This window comes from Haemorhous mexicanus, chromosome 7 (assembly GCF_027477595.1).
Source record: "Haemorhous mexicanus isolate bHaeMex1 chromosome 7, bHaeMex1.pri, whole genome shotgun sequence".
Taxonomy (NCBI): domain Eukaryota; kingdom Metazoa; phylum Chordata; class Aves; order Passeriformes; family Fringillidae; genus Haemorhous; species Haemorhous mexicanus.
The window spans coordinates 2,454,324-2,475,557 of record NC_082347.1 but is presented as its reverse complement, the minus strand read 5'-3'; the positions used below and the strand labels follow the sequence as shown (position 1 = coordinate 2,475,557).

At 41.0% G+C, this 21,234-nt stretch overlaps 1 protein-coding gene across 2 annotated transcripts in view; it reads left to right on the top strand.

The window, feature by feature from the left end:
* Positions 1 to 21,234, top strand: part of CTNNA3 (catenin alpha 3) — a 411,569-nt gene that overhangs the window by 295,874 nt on the left and 94,461 nt on the right. For both annotated transcript variants that reach the window (XM_059850814.1, XM_059850815.1), the window contains one exon: positions 20,941 to 21,141. In XM_059850814.1, coding sequence (XP_059706797.1) covers positions 20,941 to 21,141 — 201 coding nt within the window. The remainder of the gene's footprint in view (positions 1 to 20,940; positions 21,142 to 21,234) is intronic.

The window sequence follows — 21,234 nt, the reverse complement described above, 5'->3', positions numbered from 1 at the left end:
TGGATGTTCCTGCTGTGCATGGTGTGGAGCTGGGCAGAAGTCCCTGGGGCTGACCAGGTGGGTGGCACAGGGCTGTATTTATCCATCTCCACAGCTTCATGTACCTCTGCAGTTTCAAATCCTCTCTGCAGCTGTGAGAAGTCTCCAAGGAAAGGAAGTGCATCTTGCTGTGCATATACCTTCAACAAGAGGCTCTCGTGACACCTGTTTTCCAATTCCTGTGGAATGCACAGTAGAATTTCTGGAATTTTCAGTGTCGCAGATATTTGTCACACAAAATATACTTTTACAGATCTCTTCAATGAAAAGGCCTTGGGTAGTAAACTGTATTTACTGAAGCAGTGAGTATTTTTATCATTTAAAAAGAAGAGTGAAAACAGTTGTTTCCTTTTTGCAAATTAAAGATTCCAGTTCTGAAGTAAGGTTCTGCCCTCACTGTCTCACTTTCCTTAGTGAGGAAAACAAAAGTGTTTCAGTTGCACAGTGCCTGCTTTTTCTGTTGCTCCTGCTAAAATACACCTTCATGTGCATAGTTTAGAAATCCTTGTATTGTGAAGCACATGTAAATTTGTATAATTTTACTTTTCTGATTTCTCTTAAGTAGCATAACATAAAAAGGAAGGAAAAGTTTGTCTCATGTGCCTTAAATGTGGTTTAATTTCTGTGTGTCCTCAGGTCAGTGGGCCCTGTGCCTGCCCATTTCTCTTTGGGCTTATTTCCATTAGTTAGGGCAGTTTGGTTTGTGCAGCAGTAGGAAACAGGAGCAGTTCTGCAGGTGTCAGTAGTTTAAAAGCCTTGCAAGTGAAGTCACAGCTAAGTTCACATTCCCAAGTCCTGTTTGCTCATGAAATGTGAGGGTAGACCCTGCCTGCAAGGGGCAGAGTTTGGGTATTCATTGCTCCAAAGCTTGCTTGGCAGCATCACTGTGGGCCCTGGAAGCTGCTGGAGTGGAGTCCCAGTGAGTGAGTGGTGTTTTTCCTACCATCAGGGTGTGGATATTCCAGTGCAGCCAGCATGGGCAGAGCTGGCTTTTCAGGCCCTTTGTGGGTCTGCTGATGTGGGATACAGCCTTTTCCTCGGGGTGGGGGATTTCTCCTTGCTTTATAAGGTCAGCTGGTGTACCTGGCAAGCGACTTAGGTCTGAGTGTAGAAGAATTTACTGCAAATAGTGTGGCTTAGTTATTCATAGTTACTCTCCTGTGTGTATCTCAGCATCTTCATACAGAGTAGCAGAACCTGAGAATTATTTTCTCCCTGTGTAAGTTAGCCTTTGATGGAAGTGCTTTATGAACCTGCCTCCTGCTTACAGTGCAAATCTTCCCTGTTCTTGAGATTTCCTGAAATTTATGCAGGTATTGCTAAAGCTGTTAGTAAGGAGATGAAACAAGTCAATTTCTAATGAATAAAATACATGAATCTCTTTTAAACTCAGGAGTTTTCATAGTAGGTTCAATCTTCTGTCAGATTTATTAAGCTAAGTGATTATTTTTATCTATACAGCCATGATTCATTGAAATGGCACATTTTAGTTTTTTTTTTTTCCTCCAGAATTTCTTGGACTTGAAGAATAAAATTAAGCATTCCAGTAATAATTGTGTAGAAGAGAAATCTGTCATTGGGCAGCTGCTCATTTCAGAGAAGACTCCTGGCTTTTTAGTGTATTCACATTCTTTGGTTGAACACATTTAAATGATTAACTATTTCACAGTAAGTAAAAACAGAAATGAATTCAGGTAGCTAATGTGTAGGCCTACGTGCCATGAGGTCCAAGAAAGATAAACATTGCTGTATTTCCTTTAAAGTGTGTGTGAAACATCTTTTGTAAGCTTTGGCAGAACCCTTTGGCACATGGTAATGTAATTTGTTTACACTTCAAGTGTCATGCTTGTTCTTAAGGGCTCTGTTGAGAAGATGTTTCTGTATGGCAATGCCTTTTGCAGCTTCCCCAAAACCTTCTGATTTTGTGGGTTCCCACAGTATGTTTTTTCTTTGTTGCTGTTTTTTTTTTTTGTGTGTGTGGGTTGGTTTTTGATGGGTTTTTTTTGTTTGTTTGTTTTTAATGCTCTTAGAAATGACATCTAATAATAAACAAAATGCTGCTCTTCTTTTTCTAAGTGTATTGGTCTTTGCTTTTCAGATTCATGCATCTTCTTGAAATTGGATTTATTTTCAGTTGTGTTTTATTCTTGCCAGTTATATGGTACTGTAATCAAAGGGAAACAGCACTACAGGAAAAAAAAGATGAAATCAAGTCTTTACAAAGGAGGTCTTTTCCTTATAAAGGAAAGCAAGAGTTAATGACTTGTGTAAAAAAAGTCATTGTAATTATGTAACACTATAAATTATGGTACTGTTGTTCATAGATTTGTTACAGCTTGTAGGAACAGAGAATCAGTCTCAGCCTATCGGTTTTGGATAGTTAATTTATGCAAGGAAGAGTGTGGGTGTTAATCTTTACAACCCACTGACATTAAGTTAAAAAATTACTGTCATTCATTTATCATGATGATGTGAAGTCTAGAGATTCATAAATTAAAATGTGCTGTTGCATTTGTTGCATGAATTTCCGGGAAACTGGTTTTGTTCTGCTTGTAATTGCATTCATGGTGTAAACATGAAGTTTTATCCTCAGCCCTCTGCTCTTGTAAGCTCTTAGTGTCTTCTCCCTTATACAATTAGCCTGAAACAGAGTTTGAGGCTCATTTCCTAATGTTGATTCTTCTGTGTTATTTTAATGCTCTTTTATTCAAAACTGCCTTAGTAAACCTAGTGGGTGTAGATAGATAATCTGAAATGTCAGTATTTCCTCCCTTTGTGTGTATGTTTTCTGCTCCTGCTGATGGTGTGTAATTGCAATGACAGGCTAATTGCAATTATTAAGTATTTCAATTTTGTCATGTGTTAGGAAAATGGTAAGAAAAGGCTTAGATCTTTTAGTCCCAGAATTAACTTTTTCAAGGACCATATAGGTAAGATCTGAAGTGTGTTTATATATACAAATTTCTCCGGACCTGTGATTTTTTTTTTCCCCTGTCTTTTGTCTTCTTGAAGAGCCTGCATGACAGACTCCTGCGCTGCTTCTGTGTCCTTCTCTTAAAGTCCTTGCCCAAACTAAGACTATTTCATCAGCTGGGCCTTCTCTTCAGCCTCCCTAATGCTGTCTGGAATTTTGCTCATTGTGATATTTATAATATCACAGTGCTTAAAAGCCTTTAATAGTAGCTCCTCTTTTGCTGAAATGGAAGTGCCATGTTTTCATAAAAACGTTTCCTTGTTCATCTCTTTTCCCATTTCTCCTCATGTGTGAGTAAATCTGTCTTCAAATACAGTCGACAAGTGACCCAGAGCCTTTTTCTTTGTGTAAAATGAAGTCTGTGCTCTCTGCCCTTTTATATACCTTCTTAAGATACAATTTGTCTAAAGTGCATTTTGTCCCTTGTAATTGCATCAGCTCTTTCAATTAATTTTTTTTTTTTAAGGTAAATCCCTTCCAAATAAGGGGTTATAAGTCATTAGACAGTGAGAGGTTTTGTCTGATGTCCAGCTTGTTGCTTCCCTGCCAGAAGTTTTGCTTGCTGCTCTTTACCTGAGGAAGTCATAGGGAGTGCTGTGACTTACCTGTCTGCCTCAGGTGAGGGTTTGTGCAATCCCCCCATGCAGTTTGCACTGCTAAATTGATATTGGCAAATGTGGACCCAGGCAAATCAATCTGCAGTAGGATCTGGAGTCTGTCTGTTAGTCCTGTGAGCAGAACAGTGTTTTATAATGTACCCACAGGTGCCCCACAAATTAGTCCTGTGAGCAGAACAGTGTTTTATAATGTACCCACAGGTGCCCCACAAATTAGTCCTGTGAGCAGAACAGTGTTTTATAATGTACCCACAGGTGCCCCACAAATTCAGCTCCTTACAGGAACTGGCCTGAGGGGTCTTAAATAGGTAAGGACTTCAGAGACTGTTGAGGAAGTTCTGTGATGGGATAAAGGATCATTCAAGATAACCTGAGCAGGCAAAAAAATTCTTCATTTATACTAAAGAATTGGGACCAGTCAGTGACTGCTGACAAGAAGGACAGGAGCCATAGTTCACTTTCCAGTGGTACTCGTGTTCTGGGGTGATGGGCAGGCTTTCAGAGCAGATCCTGGGAAATCTTGCATGTTTCTCCAGCCACATGGAGTAGAGAAGATTACATTCCAAATATGCAGTGTGCAGGGAATTCCTGAAAAGTCTGAAATCATGCAAACTAGGTATTTTTTCCAGTCTTGTCATCTTTCCCTTGGAATCTTAAAATTATTTTTTCCAAGCGTGGTGGGAAACAGTATGATGCCACCATGTTAGAACAAAAGTTGCCTTTTAAATGTAAACCTTTGCCATCAGAAACTTTTAATTCGAGGAAAGCAGCAAAGGCAGTAAAGCTGTTAGAGAAAATCCTTTTTGTGGGTGCTAAGAGTCTTATGGCCATCAACAACAGCTAAGAGACCATACTTTTGACTGCTTTTGTTTGATTTCAATGAAGGTTTCTCAGTTAAACACCAGCAAAAATAATCAGGAAAAAGAACCTGCCTTATGTGTTTTATCCACAGGCCTATTTTTGAAGATCACAAAGAGGGAGCAAATACCCAGCTTCTCTTCTTTCCCCACCATTTATAGCTCCACATCTGGAGCCCCAGCTGCTGCTGCTGCAGTTTCTGCTGCTGGGAGAGGTCTTCAGTAGTTGATTAGGAAAGAGTGGGTCAGGGGGACTTAGTGACCATGTGGGATGGCATGTACAAAATAGCAGACTAGAGAAGCAGCATTAAAGACTAAGAAGGATTAGAAGAGAGCTCTGAAGATTCTGTACTAAAGCATCTTGTGCAGAGCAGGGCAAACTTCCAATTTCTTGCAGAAATTCAATTTGAGACTTCTTCAGTTACATGTGGTCCATGTCTTGGTTTTAATTTGATCTTAGCTATTATTGTACAACAAATGTTAAGCAATGCAACACAACTAGTATTAATCTACTGCAAAAAAAAGTTAAAAATGTCTGCTTGTGAAATCCCTTCTGCTTGCATCACTGAGAGAAGAATGAATTCATCTGAATCATGCCAATTAAGAGTAGATTCATGTAAGAGTATTCCCATAAGATTTTTTTTTGGAGAATGTAGATGGTTACTAGAGAAGGAAGCACTGACCCAGTGCTTCATTATTTCTGTGTAGTACTAAACCAGTTGAGCACTTTTAGAAAAGATACTGACAGAAACCTCTTGGTTTGTTTGTATTAATTCTTGGCTGGATTGCACAGAAGTCAGTGTCTGTTCAGTAATGTTCTTCTCCAGCCTGTTCTAGGCTTTAAGGGTTATTTTTGATTTTTGTTGCATTCTTTGGAAGAGCTACATGAGATGGACTTTTGTGTCTCAGCTGTATTCCTGTGTATATTGTTGGTGTTCTTTATAACCTTTCTATTAATGTCTGTTTGTGACTGATGGCATAAAACAGCTGAGTGGAGGTTGTGCAGTTCTTCTCTCGTGTTCTCCTGGGCTCAGGTACCATTGATTGCACTGAGCATTGTCAGTCTTACCACACTTTATCCTTAAGAGACCTTAAATTACACAGTTGCAGGCTTTTCATATCATTGTCTCTGCATTAGTATCAAGCCAGTGTTTGTTACAAATCATAACTTTTTGAAGAAAAGTAGTTGTTAAATAGGTGATTTTTTTTTTTTTACCAAGTCTGATGAGCATTTCTTCCTCCATCTCCAGCTGAATAGGTTTCCTAAGCTTAGTCTCCCTTGTTCTTCTTTGGTACTCAGTGGACAGGGAAGCTTATTTTGGGAGAGTGTGTCTGCTTGTTCTGGATGATGCAGTCATTCTCTCATAAATACCGAAAACACCTGCTGAGATTAGACTGATATATATTGTTATTCATTCTCCCTTTCTGGTCTGATGTATTTCCTGTTGGTAGCTAGGTTTTTTCAAATATGTAGCAGATCTATAGCATTATCCAATTTTGTGCAATAGGGGCAGACCTTTCCTCTATTTCTTCGAAATTACTTTGCATCAGTCATTTTTAAAAAAAACTCCTCATGTCTGTTTAGTTCCTCTGCCTTTTCACATCCCTAAATGCAATTACATGCAAGTATTCTTCCAGGTTTTATAATGTTCTCTGAATATCACACAGCCTTCCTTATCTCTGCCCTGTGGTAGTTCCTCTGCTGTTGAGCTGTTCTTCATTAGTCAGTGTCACATTTCTGTATAAAGGTATTCTTAAGAAATAACTTTCTTGATGCTGCCTGTCTTGTTAATGGCATCATACTCATTTATCCATGATTCTGTCATAGTCTACCCAGTGCTGGGGTTTTTTTTCCCCAGAACCTCAGGTAATCTGAAAGAATAATTTGTAGTTGCCATAGGAGGCAGGCAGGCAGGATGGAAACAGGCCAAGATATGAAGGGGGTGTTAATATCTTTTTGTTACAGTTGAAGGGAGGAGAAAGATCTGGGGTTTTAGTATAGAACCCTCTTTTTCTTGTTAGCAACAATACCAGCAAACTTCAAGCTAAAAATAGCTTAATTTTACTTAATTTCTGATGGTTTGAGAGAGGAGGGTGCAGAGCAGCAGAGGTGGTTAACATATTCTTCTCTGTTCATTGTGTCTGCTAACCAGTGGTTCTGCTTCTTTCAGGATCTGTGATGGCTCCCACTGATGGTCACACATCAGCAACCTGTGTCCAAACTGAAGTGGTAGCTGCTCTGGAAAAGCCTGTCCATCCCTACTAATGCTTCTCATATTCCACTGGAAGTTTAAGATATGCTTAGAAATTTATTTAAAACCAACTGCTGAAGTTCAAGTTAAAAGTTCTGACAGGTTGTATCCAGTGTTGTAGCATTTGGAAGTTTAGAAACCATTTTACAAGTGATTTCTCTTAATTTTATTCCTAAATTTGCTTGGTTCTTTAGTCGTGTGCATTTCCATTGAAAATGTCTCATTTCCTTCCTCTCCCACCCCACAATCTTCTGACTTCTTTCCTTTGAAGTTTATATTCTAAAACTTCTAGTGTCCTTCCTCCCTCCTTTTCTCATTAAAGCCAACTGAAAAAGCCTTCTGCAAAACCCCAGTACGTGTGGGTAAGGCTGTAAAACTTTAATGCTTTGTCTGCTAATTTAGGGTGGCCACTTGCAAACAGTGTATGACATCTCTGCCTTTTTTTTTTTTCTTTTGATGCACTTTATTGTGTTGTGGTTTTATTCAGTGATTCAGGAATGCATGTTAGTGTTCATCATGCTGAACAGCTACACTCAGCCTGCATTATGGAAAGTGGTAGGCTGAGGTTACTGCAGTTTGCACTTCTGCAGGCACAGCTTTATGTGCTTTACTGGTCACTTGTTTTTTGTCAAAATGCACAGTTCTGCTTGAGTCAGATAGAAAGTGTTGGATGTAATCAGGGCTAATCAGATTAGATAATGTAATAATGCAGTCATTTGCATCTCAGGGGCTCCCTAGCAGGGCTTGTTTGTAGAGCCAAGATCACCCTTTTAACTTTGTGACATTGCTACATCTTTTATTATGTTAAAATCCACCACTTGGTGAGTAGCACTTCTGTGTATGGAAAGGCCAGGTCTCAGCGTGGAAGTATTAATAGCGTTAAGTTTTGGATTTTGACCGGGCTCTGTTTCACATCACTGTGGACAGTTGTAGTCACTCAGACTGCAAAATACACTGTAAATACTTGGGCAGGGAGTAAGGGAATGATTCAGATTTGTCTTGCTTTTCTCTCTTGATATAATTTGTTTTCCATCAATGGTTTAAAGTTCTGGTTCAGTTTATTCCCACTTTTCCAGTCCATGTAGCATGTTTACAGATGAATACATCACAAAAATTGCCAATTACCAGTTCACCCTTAGCATAGCTATGGAGATCATGGGGAAAAAACCTAAACCAACAAGATTCTATTCAGAGACTTAGGATTAAATTCAGTGTTGTCATGCTGGCCTTCTGGTTGCCTGCACTGGCAAAATACCATGCTTTGCTTTTTGTAGGAAAATAAACAAAAGAGTCTAAGTAGAGATGTATGCACTTAATTACAGTTCCAGTAGGAAGATAAATGAAACTGGGGGGTTCAGTAACTTGTATATCAGGTTTGTTCAGCCTGACTGCAGTGTGCTTCAGGATAAATATGAGTTTGCCAAACTTAAAATGGTCAAGCTCCCTCTTTGTTGTTCTCACCTTGCTTGTAAGAAAATGGCCTTGGTTTTTTTTCCCTTTTTTATCAATACTGAGAGCTGGATCTGTGTGTCACTGAGCATGCAAAGTTTGTTTTTGCTGGTGCAGCTCTTAGCCTTTAATGACCCACCTGGAAATTCTGTCAAAACCATCATAATGCTTTGCCTTCACTGGGAATATCCTCTACTTTCCCCTGCTCTTTCTTTTAAACTCTTTTTCTTCTGTAACATTATAATAGTTGTCATTTCAACAGTGTAGGGATGTATCTTGTGGAGGAGTGGGAGGTTTAGTTGTGTTGCTTGCTAAAATGGATTTTTTTAAATGGAAATAAGGACAAGAACTATTTGCAGCATCTTAGGATATATCTTTACTATCAGGTATTCTTTGGGAAATCACAGCATTATTTGCCTTTAATTACTGTTGAGCTAGCCTGCTTCTAGAGTTTTTTTAATTGACTTCAAAAATTTCTAGGCTCAACTGTAGTAACTAATTTACAGGTCAGTATTTTGTATAGGCTTGTTTTTTTTTTTCACTACACATTGGAGTTCATTGACATTGAACTGGTTTGCTTAATTCACTGATCACTTGGTGCTGTGATACCATCTTCAGTTCTTTGTTGTCTGCTTTGCCTGGAATGAGAAAAGACAAGAAAAATTCCCTCCTTCATTACTTCAGTACTCTCCTTTTATATTGCTTTTGAAAGCATTGAATTACACTATTTCAGAGCCAATCCCTGTGGACATGCTGGCTTACAGAGTTGGGAAGACTGTCTGCTTGTTTCTGCCCCTTCTTTTGTCTTGTGTAAGAAGTAACACCAGTAAATCTGTCATTTATCCTGTGCCGTTTCAGAGCTCTCTGGGAATAGCAGTTGGAAGCCTTTCAGAAATCCAGTGTACAGTTACCAGCAGCAGTGCTTATCTCACTCTGCACTGGTGCCTCCAGTTTGTGATGCACAGCTTCCTGCTCTAGGGGGCTGCTTGGACTCTTCACTATGCAGCATTCCTGTCTCTGTGTTCTCTTTTGTACAGTGGTTAATACCAGTTTGCCAGCAGAAATCCTTCATACAGCTTTCTGATTGCCCTGATTCCTCCTAGCCACCTCACAAGTTACCACCACAGTTACCTACTTTTCTTACTCTGTTATTAAGATAAATAGAACTTGAAATGCTGCATGTCACAATGCCTCGTTGGAGTCATTTTCAGTTTTCTTCAGAGGAATGTCTTCTTCCTGGAGATTTGTTGATGTCATGGTAGCCATTTTGTTTTAATTGAAAATTTTGCATTGTCTCCTGTCTCCCTTCAATATCCATGTTCCATATCCTTGCCTCAGAAGTAGCTTACAGTCCTGATACACTGATTTAAATGCAGATTGCTCTTGCTGCACTCCTGGCCTAGACTCAAGGGCAAACATTACAGTGTGTTACACTTGTGTGGTAGTGGGTGTGTTCTTAGGGACTGCTTGGTTAGGTGTGTCATGTCCTGCCCCTGGATCTGACCATGTGTCACAGGCTCATTTTGGGAACCATTCTGGCAAGCCTTGTCCCATGAAAATCTGCTACTCAAAATTAGTATTTTCTAAATCAAGATTTTCTGCACTTGTTAGTGAGGTTATGGGAGCATTTTAGAGGTGAACTTTTGGAGAGCTGTAGAGGGGCAAGAGTGGATGGGATGCATGAAGTCACTGAGCAGGTAGGCAGGACTAAGGACCAGGGTCATGCAGTTCAACACTGGACTTGGCATTTTGATGACTTGAGGTTTTCATTCAGAAGCTGAAATTTCATATTGAATTCCTGCTCTGGTCTTACTGAATTTCAGTAAGTTGTAGCTGAGACTTTGTTAGCTGTGGGGTTCATTCCTTATCACAAGCTTTGCAAACTACTGGTGTCTTCCTCAAAAGTTTGGAAGGCTGATGCATTTGGAATTCACTTTGTATGGGATTTGGATGAGTTGGGATTTGGCAGCCTTTGAAGCATGGTCTAAGATGCATGGGTTTGATGAAGATGTGGATTAATTTTTTGTGTGTTTATTTCCCAACAGGCTGCTTGCTAATGGCTTTCCAGCTGCAGCTGTGGCAGTAGCTTTTAATGGTTTTGTGCAGCTTTGCAGGAATTGATTTGCCTCCTTCTTGTAATGAGGCCTACTGGAAACATACACAAGTATTCCCAAGAACTGGTATGAAAAAAAGCACAACCAAATGGTAAGGGAAGATTTTGTCAATGGTGTTAAGAGTTTAAGGTGACAGTTCTGCTGTGGTGCAGAATGTGGGACTCTGTTTGCAGAATAAGACACAAAATCCTTATCTGGGAGAGCAGGTTCCAGTTGTGTTGTAGTTCTGAAACTGGAGTGTGCTTTATTACTGGAAGCAGCATGTCCAGTCTGTCTGTTCTTTCAAAATGAAACATGAGAAAACAGATTTGCATATGTGCACAAGATGAACAAAAGCTGAGCCCCCTCTTGTGAACCTGTTATCAAGCAGTAGGATACAAATGAGGTTTTCTTGATAATCCAAAGGCAGCCTACCTGTGGAACCTCCAGCAGCTGGATAGGACACGTGCTTATTTGCTGCAAAGCTTGTTTGCTCCCCACTTTGCACCTGGGGGAGAAAAAAAAACAAATGTGAAATCAAAGAGAGGGCTAATTGAGTGTGTGGGTGCACCAAGTGGGACTTATGCCCTGACTTCTGTTGCCTGTAAGTTTAGCAGATAGCTCAGATTTGGTCCCAGAAATTTGGTGGATAGCAGTGTAATAAAACTTAAAACACACCTCCCAGACTTAGGTCCTCTGAAACCCAGACAAGATGGAAACAAACCAGCAGCACCTGTCCTCCACCAAGAGCAAAAATGGTACCAGCTTAGACTTCAGTAGGAAAACTGATCTAATGAAGAGGCAGCTTTTCTCTGCAAGTAGAGGTGACTTCTCAACAGCAAACAATGCAATTTGCAGAGGAGTATCCACCAGGAAAATTGACAAGTTTGCCACAGCTTAAAAGTCACCATTTTTGTAAGGGAGACTTGGGAGTTTCCTACCCCAGTTGCCTCTTGTCAGTAAAATGTTTTCTCTCTGTTAACACTTGCCCCTCTGTGCCCTGATTGTTGTATCAAAAAGTATTTATAGGTGTTGATCATCTGCTTACTCTAGCAGGTACCAAGCTGTAACAAGAGACTATCATAAAGTCAGAATTTTCACCTGAGCAATTATCTAAGAGTGGCAGATGGCTGATATCTTTTACCAATATTTTACAGACCAATGAAAAAGGCACCATTTAACAGAATATCTGCTTTGTTGCACACACTGTGAAACAGGTAACACAGAGCTCTCCAATTTTACACCCCTGATCTTGCAGAAGGAAATAGATGATGTATTATCACGTCTGTTCATTCTCCCCTCTCCCCACCCGAGGAAATGAAATCTTCTGAAGGTAACAAATTGTCCAAACCTTCCAGCTGATGCAAAGACAGACATTGAATAGTCTCTAGTAATTGCAAATTTCTTCTTATGTTGTTTGGTCCAAACTAGGAAGATTGCCAGCTCTTCATTCTGTAGCATGTGCTGTGAAATGATGAACTGGGTTATCAGCTATGCATTGATTTGTAAAATAGGTGCTGTGAACTATTTCCCTCTAATCTGGCTAGTTATTTCCTTGCTCCAAAGACTTTTTCTTTCCAATGAGGTAAGTCTCAGTGTAATTCCTTCAGATAATCCTTCACTCAGAGATCATTGCTTTTGCCATTTTAGACCTAAAGATTTATGATTTATCGAGGCCTTTCTGAGTTTTTAGGAGATATTTTCATGAAGTTAGGCAATATTTTAGCTAGATTTGGAATCCGAATGCAGAATTTAGAAAGCAAAATAAATTTTCCATTTCCCAGTCACAGAAGGGCAGAAAACAAATTTATTTATGCCCTGTTTAGGGCCAGCTCATATTTCACCTAGGGCAATAAAAGTGCAGATTTCAGCTCTTCTCTTTTGGCAGAGCAAATGATATGGAAAATTGAATCTCAGCTTTCATAGCACTGAGAATACAACTTTTTTTTTTTTTTTTTGTAGCTTCTATCTGCTTTAGAAACCCAACTTAATTGGGTTTGTAGGTAACTCTGCATTGAAACTGGGCAGGCAGGTGAGGCACAAAAGACCAAGCCAGGGCTGGTGGAGCATTTTTTGTGGGACAGTCCTCTGCTTAGATGCTGAAGGAGAATGCTCTCCAGTAGTTCAGATTTCTCCTGCAGACAGTTCCAGCAGGGTGCTGCAAAACTAATGGCAACAAAGAAACAAAGGAGCAAATTGCCAGGAAAAGTCTCTCCCGTTCTGTAGTTCATCTCCTGCAAAAAGAAGCCTCCCAGAATTTTTACCTGAGGTTTATAAAAGTGACAGAAGGGGAAATTGTCTCCTGTATTTTTTGAGAGGGAATGTTCTGAGGAGGATAATGAATGCTCTGGCAGTGCAGTGTGTTGGAAATGAAGGGAACAGACCCAGACTGAGTATAAAGAAAATGGTTATCCTGTGTATTTTTTGAGCTGGCTGGCACATACTAAGGAAAAATGTGACAGAATTCTGTAAGGCAGATAATTCTCCATTATCCAGTAGCTAAAATGAAGAGTGAAAAGTAATTATTACGTCCAAGATAACAAAAGAAAAGTCTAAGTTAAAGCTGCCAGTCAGTGGCAAATGTACTGAACAATTGCATGTCAGAGTCTGTAAAAGGCCTTGCTGATGTGGAAGAGGCGTGTTCCAGTCATTTGGGCAGTCTGGTGTGCCCCTGCTCTCTTTGGCTGGCACTTCTTACTGTTCTTCCTCTCTGCCACAGAATCCTAAAACCACTGTGTTGGAAGGGATATGCAGGTCTAGTCCTTCCTCCTGCTCACAGCTGGGGCTGTATTGTATTCAGACCAAGAGCAACCTCTCTGAGTTCTTTATTCTGGTGAATCCCATTATCCTTGCAGTGGTTCCCCATCTTTCCCACCTCAGTCCTCAGCAGCTTCATTTTGACTGTTGCTGCTCATTTGCCAGCCTCCCACTGCAGAAGTGAAAAGCCAGAGACAATTAACCTGTTACTGCAGAATTAAGGTTATGTGGCAATGTTGTTCTAGTATTCTGCCTTCACTAAAATTTAAATACCTCAAAAGCATTGTCAGAGGAGAAGGATGTATGCTGATTACCTCATAGATCTACCTGGAAGCACTTGAAAGGAAATATTTACACCTAATACAGTATTAGCTACTTCTTGCAGCAGTTTAGCAAAGCTGGGTGTATAAAGCAGCTTAGTTGAAGTAGGACTTCCTATGAAACAGGGAATGGGGACTATTTGTCAGTCCCCACATTTGTGAGCAGCTTTAGGAGATTGTAGAATCTTTGAGTGGTCTGGGCTGGAAGGGACCTTGAAATCCATCTAGTCCCAGACCCCTGCCTAGGGCAGGGAAACCATCAGCTAGACCAGGTGGCACATGTAGCATGAGAATTCTAATGTAAATAACTGCACATTGGAGTATCAGTCTCTCTGCTGTAGTTGAGACAGAACAAAGGTTCCTAGTCCAGTTCTCCTAGAAGAAGGTTTGCTGCCTCATGTTGGCCCAATGGCATTCTGCTCATTATTATCAGGGGTTAATGTGGTCAAATTAAGGTTGAAGGAGTTTATTCCATTGTACTTCAAGAAGTTGAAGTGGATGCATTTGTTAAGAAGGTAAATTACTCTCTTGGAAGAAATGAATTGGTTTTGGTTATAGCTACTTTGGTGAAGAGAATGCTCTTCTACGAGAGAGTTGTTATTAAGATCGTGATTTCCTGGGTTATCAGCATTACAATTGCCTAGGTTCACAGCTGAGATATGGCTAGTCTGGTAAAATTTGCTATGTTCATTCTGGAATTTAGTAGCAGCTGAAAAGGAGCAGGAGGGCATATTGTAAACACAGTTTTTGGTTAGAGTGATTTCTAAGGATTAAACAAGAATATTCTATTTTATTCACTCTCCATTGTCTCCTCTTTTCCTGTCCATTTCCAATTCCTTTTTTCCCCTTCTGGTCCTACAGAGCCAGCAGCATGTTACAGAGTATTAATACATTAAAAATTCTATGTTGCCTGTGTATAGTTGTTGAGGGGAAGCATGAACCATCTCGTGTAAGTTTAGAATAAAAACTGAGCTAAGGTTCTTAGGTGATTGTAGCCAGAGAAGAGAAATGGGCACCTGTGAGGCCCAGTTCCTTGCAGACCTTTGCATGTGTATGTGGAGGATGAGGTGGGTTGTCCTGAAATCAGTGATGTCTTCAGCTGGCACAAGGAGGGTGTGTTTAAGAGGACTGGGCCAAGTGAAGGGGCTGGGGCCAAGCTCCCTGAGCTCGTGTCACCCCTGCATGTTTCTCGGGTGAAGTGCCCAGGGGACAGCTGAAGTCTGGGCATGAAGAAGTGACCCCTGCCCAGCTGGATATGTTGACATTTTCACTTTTTCTGGCTTCCTTTTATCTCTGTCCTATCCCAGTGTTCATGCTTCTGATCTGCTTCTTGTCTGCCTGTGCTCTCTCCAGATCCTTACCTAGGTCCAGGTTGGCCTGTGTGCTTCTGCAGGGAACTTCCCTGTTTGCAGAGCTCTCTGAGCTTGGCTTGTGTAAAGCTTTGGGAGAGGAGAGACACTGAAACATGCTGAGCGTCTAAGCTGGTGCTTCCTTCATTTCCTCAAGGTCCTGGAATACATCTGGATGCTGAATGGGGAAGCTGACAATCCAGAAACCTGTCTGGAGGCTGAATTTTGTGCCCACAAAAGGGAGGGCAAGGAATGAAGCAAAAGCAGTTAGCATCTCAAGTCAAATCTTATTGTAGTAGTGTTAAAAGAAATGAGGGACAGACATTAAACTCTGGAGAGGATTAATATTACTGTAAGATTCTCACTCATGAGGGAGAGAAATTTTCTGTAATCTGAAACATTTATCAGCTAGTTAAACTGATAATTTTTGGCTGCCAACTCTGTAATTAGTAGATACTTATTTAAGACATATTTTTATACTTCTGTTTTGGTGGCGATGTGGCAGAGAATTTTGGGTGGGTTTGGTTTTACTGTGTAGGTTGGCTTGTTTTGTTGATGGGGTTTTTCTGGGAGTTTTTTTGTGCTTTTTTTTTTTTAGCATTCATGAGTTTAGATACTGAATGAATTTTAGATTCATTCATGCGTTTGTGAATGAAAGTGAACCTAAGGAGAAGCTGCCAAGTCAATCAATGCTTTGTTCACCCCAAGGTAAAATTTGGAAGAAATACACACTTTAGTTAGTATTTTCTGGGAACAGAAGTGAAGCCAGTGTTTCAGACTGCAGGTTGAAGTTTCTAAAAACATGAAGTATTGTGTCTCTTTTCCCTGAAAAATAATCTGGAGGGACTTGCACAGATAATGATAGATCCTGAAGAACATTGCCTGGGGGGTACCTTTATGCTATTCCCTCTTTTCTCTCCTCAGTCATCTTCCATCCTTTTTCTTCTGTTGTCTTCTGGCTTTGGGCTTGCAGCTTCCAGCTCACTCTTAGAGACCATATTTCTGTCTTATGTCCCATGGTGTGCTGGATACTCTGAGATTTTACCTTTTTTCCAAGTTAGCCTACTGTTACCTGGAGCACTCTGGGAAATTTTGTAGACATACTCCTTCAGGAAAATCTGTCCCATTAACATGAGGTGTGCATGTTAACTCAGGAGCCTTCTCATGTGTGTGATTGATCTTTCTTGGCATCACAATTCCCCTTGCAGAGAGTTAAATAGTGCTGAAAAAGTCTGCCACAAAGGGAATCATAAATTCATTTTCTCTAGCACCTAGAAACAGCAGCATTTGTGCCCACTTGTCTGCATCAGTTGATTTCTGATCTTCACAGGTGATTTGTTCAAGTGTTTCCCCATGCTCCTAATGGAGAAACTATTTTTTTTCCCTTATATTAAGTCCCAAGTTTCCTTTGCTTTCCTGCTGAGCAAGTGCCTGTTGATGCATCTGTCCAGCTTGTCAGGGTTGCTCTGGGTGTCAGCCTGTCCTCTGGAGTATGAGCCAGCCAGACTGCCTGGTCCCTGGCACCTCCAGAGCTGCTCAGGGTGTGTTCTGGGTCTGGCTTTAAATGCTCCCACCTCCTCATGCCCCTTCCTGAGGAGCAGCTGCTCCTCAGTGAGCCTGCAGGGCCGTTCACCTGCCAGGTACTGCCACCCTCATTGCCCTGGGGGGAGGCTGGGGACACTGGCACAAGTGTCCTTCAAGTCAGGGGTAACCAGAGTGCTGCCCCCATCCACAGGGCCAGTCCTTCATCACTGAAAGCAGTCAGTTTGTCCATGCTTGATTGGCCCCAGTAGTAGTACTGTGTCTCCCTGATAATCTTCTTGTCCCTCTGGTGCCTGGAAATGTTTTCCTTGAGGTCTTGTGCCATAATTTTTGCAGGCACTGAGGTGAAGCTTTAGCCTGTAGCTTTCTGGATGCTCCTTGTCTTTTAAGCCAGAGAATTGACACTTCAGCCCTTCTTATGGTAGGGCTCTGTGTGTCTAAAACAGGAGCATTTTGGAAGTGTGAGTGCACTTGGCTAAATCCCAGATAATTGAGAGCCCTGCCTGTCAGTGCCACCCTTGGTCTGAGACAGAATGACAGAGCTGTCAGATGGATTATCAACAAAAAATACTAGAAATTATCATTTAGTTCCTTAGATTTAGCAGATGAAGAATGTTTAGCTAATACAATTAGAGAAGAAAGGCTATGTGTTTTCCTTGTTCTAAGTAATTATTTTTCTGTACTTTTCTATTAATTTAAAAATTCTTCTCTTGAAATTGCCAGGAACTTTGGACATTAAGTGATTACCAGTGATTTTATTTCTGAGTGGTGACTAAGACACTGTCTTGCTTGTAGAATATAGGTATTTTATAAAAGAGCTGCAAGTGCCAAGAAAGTCTATTTCATAAGATTGCTGATGGAAATTTAGCCTTGAGCATTATCTGAACTTCAGTAGATAGCAAAAAGGTGGGAATTAGATTAACTTGGGTGGGGTTTTTTTGTTTTGTTTGGGTGTTTTGTTTTGTTTTTGTTTTGGGGTTTTTGGGGTTTTTTTTCCGTCTGAATACAAGAAAGGTGCTAACAGGGAATTGTATACTGGGACTGGGACTTGCACTTTCCACTTAATTGCTGAAGTTCTCTTAACTTTGGCCCTAAGACTTGCTAAATCTAAGTATGGATGTTCTTACCATTTATTTGATGTCAGATATCTTTCTGGAGTTCATCAAAGCATTATGAGTCTGTGGGAGTGTGTCTTTTGGTGTACTAGATAGTGCCTTTATTGGAAAACTTGGAATTCTTTTCTGATGAGCACTCTAAGGTACCATGCCTGGGGAATAGGAGTTATCTGAAAGGAAGCTGACTTTTTGTGCAAAGTTTCTGTGCTTCCCATTTTATCATGTCAACAGATGGGAAAAGATAGAAATAATTTTTTGGCTAGACTATCACTGCATAGATTTCTAATTTTATGGTTTAGGTCTTGCAGAAAAGGAATGTTGTATTTTCTGTCTTGTCTTCAGGGGACCAAATTGAGTTTTATAATGCTGCTTCATGTACTAAATTTTAAAAATTTCTAGTAATTATTTTTCTTTTTTTTTTTCATAATGTCTCCATTTAACTCACAATTTTATTTTTTTTTTAGCTGAGCAGAGAAACTTGAATTGAAGTGCTTCAACTGAGGCCTTATCAGTGCCAAGTGGAGTGGAAGGGCATCAGCTGTCTTTTTCTTGGATGACATGCAGAGGGAGAGCTATTGATTTTGTCCCAGAGACAGTCTGAGTCATGGCTTTGTCAGACAGCTTTATTAGCCATTGGTTAGCTCAGCTGAGATATGATTTTTGGCCATTTTTGACTAACACCAAAATCCCAGCGGGAAATCAGAAGGTGCAGTGCACTTGCTCATGATAATTGCTGTGGCAGCCATGGCAATCTGACAATTTCCTTAAACATCTATCAATCCACTGTTACAATTAACTCTCCTGCTAGACACTGACTCATGGCAAAGAGATGGTCCATCATCCTGAGATGGTCCATCATCCTAATCTTCCTTTTCTGCTTTGGGCAAAGTAAGCTGAAAGCTTGGCTGAAAATCAAAAGCTGACCTAATGCATTTGTTATAGGAGGAGGAAGTAAGAAAGATAGAGGTTGAAACAATCTTAGCTGGACTGTGATCAGTGGTGTTCCTTTTCTATTAGATCTCCTAAGGCAGATGTATCATCTTACTTGAGCCTTGGGAAAATGAAGTTAAGTGAAGTTTTACTGATTGTGAAGTAGCTCACCTGGGAAGAGCTTCAGAACGTGGTGGGAGGCTGTGGTTATTGAGCACGTGCTGCTGGGCAGTGCCCGTGCTGGGGAGAAGCTGACTTGTGGTTTCTGTGGGTGCAGTTGCTGTGTGTACATGGGCTGTGCTGCCAAGGCCTTGGCACTGGGGGGTGCACACATGGATGGAGCCAGGCACACTCCCTGGGACCCTGATGTGTGGCCATGGACCCATGGAGCAAGGAAACCTTGCACTGCTTTTCTAGTACAAGGTGGATGGACAAGACAAAATTAATAAAATCTGTATCCCTCTTTGTTGTCCTTAAACACAGTATCTGAGAGCAGATACATCACAGTCTAATTTATATTCAATTCTAAAATGACTTAAAAGGAGTCTTGCTATACATACAGGTCTAGTTCCATTTCTCTTGAGCATCTGCTCTCAAGTTTGCTGTTCCATAAAAGTGTTGTTTGTGCCATCCCTTAGAAAGGTTGGGAAACTGAAACTTCTCACCATGTGTTCCATTCTTACAGTATGGCTGTGAGACCATGGGCAGTTTTATTTTTTTAATGCCCCTGAGAGTCATATCGTATGAAATAGCCAGGTAACTGTGATCTTCCATTGGTAGATCCTGGAAGAGCCCTGCCTTTCTGTTTACACAGGATTAAGCCCTTTAACTGCTGTCTTTGCTGGACAGTAAAAAGCAGTGTATTCTTCACAGCAAGACCCTTAAAGTGGTGGTTGTACTATCCATTCTGTCGTTGTCTGTGCTAACACATGGGCAGTATTCAAACTAATACAAGGGTGGCCCTTACTGCTTCCTTTTGGATGGAACTGTGGCTTTTTTAGTCATTTCTCCTGCGTTCTGTGTGTGTCAGACCTCTGTCTCCAGCGTTGTGCACATAGACAGGTTTGTTTGGAAGCCTCCCCCCATGGAAGCACATAGGAAGAGATGCCTGGAAAAGGAAAGGTGAGGTATAACCTGTACATCACAGGTTGGAGCCTGGGACATCTTTCTGCACCTGCTCATTTGGCCCCTTCTGTCCAGCTGGATGTGTTGTGTTTGACACTGGAGGAGCTGAGGTAGCTGCCAGTGCTCTGAGTGCTCTCTTTGCATGGAGCTGTCAGTCCGTGGGTGCAGCTACCAAATCTGCACATGCTGAACACAGTGCTGACAAAGGCAGCATTGCTAAACTCTTTTTCTGTGCTCTGTGGAGGTGGTGACATGGATCTGAAAAGGATAAGGACGCTCTGTGTTTACAGAGACATTCTGTGATGCAGCCATTTCAGAAACTGAGCTGGAATTCATAGGTTTTTGCATAGGCACAATCCCAAGGTAGTCATGCCAGACCCAGTTAGTAGTTAAGGATTACCTAATGGTGTGTTTTGTCTGTCCAAGTTACTGTGATTGTCTAATTTATTGGATAACATAAAACGTAATTCAGTACTCATGTACAAAATGGCAGTCATGTGAATTGACAAGAAACTTGTAAGCTCTGAATTAATTCACTTCTTAGTGCAAGGGAAGTTTCACTGATGCTTCTGAAGATGGAACAGATCTATTGCCTTCACAAAATGTGCTTCTAATGTTCTTGTACAGTCTCTTGTGAGACAAAGCAGATTGCAGATCTGTGTAGGAAAGGAAATTCAATACCAGCACTAATGGGAAAGTTTTTAGGAGGCATTTAAGCTTTAAAGGAGTAAATATATTATGTTTTAAAGACATATTTTATGATACTACCTTTGTACTGTAAGCTTAATTTTATATTTGCATTACTTTGCTTGGAAAAAAAAGGAGTATGTCCTTCAATATCGGTTGTATAGATGGAAATATTAATGTACCACATAACTGTTCTCTTTGCAGTTCTTGACATTATTGTCTTCTAGCTTGATTTGAATCCTTACTCGTGCTTGTTAATTCTTTGGTTTAAGACCAGTCTGTAGTATCAATATTTTTTCCTTTGTCTTTGTCCTTCCTGCTGATGTTTTTTTCCCCATTTCTACATGCTCAAGTATCAAAGAATGGTGTGGTAAGTACAAATTGCCAGTTGAAAAATGTATATCTAGAAAGATAGAAGGGTGATAATTTCCTTCAGAGTTAGAGCATGAGCATCCTAAGGCATCAATGTAAAAGAAGTTAGTTTAGTTGTTGGGCAGTTGTTTGTCATTGGAGACTCATCTCATTACGGAAGATGTTGTCACAGTGGCTTAAGAAGGTTTCAGCAATAAAGTAGCAGCTTTAATAATTTTTCTTTATTTTGCAAATATTTAATCTAAGGTTTTGTGGTTTTCATGTTTTTATAGCACTTTCTGACTCAGTATTTTATTGTTGCTGTTGCTTAAGGAGAGTATTACAGTGCCTTTGAATTCTAGGAATCAGTAAATGGTAGGAGAATGTTGAGGCAGCTCAGTGCAGGTTTGCCACTGTAAGTTTTGCAGCCCGCTGAGCCGTGTGAGCGGTGTGAGTGCTAAAGCAGTGTCCTTGTGCTTGCAGAGAGCCACATCCTGGAGGACGTGAACCGCTGCATCGTGGCACTGCGGGAGCAGGACGCCGAGGGCCTGGACCGCGCCGCGGGCGCCATCCGCGGCCGCGCCGCCCGCCTGGCGCACGTCGTGGCGGGGGAGATGGACAACTACGAGCCGGGAGCCTACACCCGGGGGGTCCTGGGGCACGTGCAGCAGCTCTCCGGGGCTGGTAAGGCCGAGTGCGGAGCTTCCATCGCCTGTCCCCTTTCCCTGGTGCGCTGCCTTCGGCGGGAATCCCGCGGGTCGCTGCGGTCATGCACGG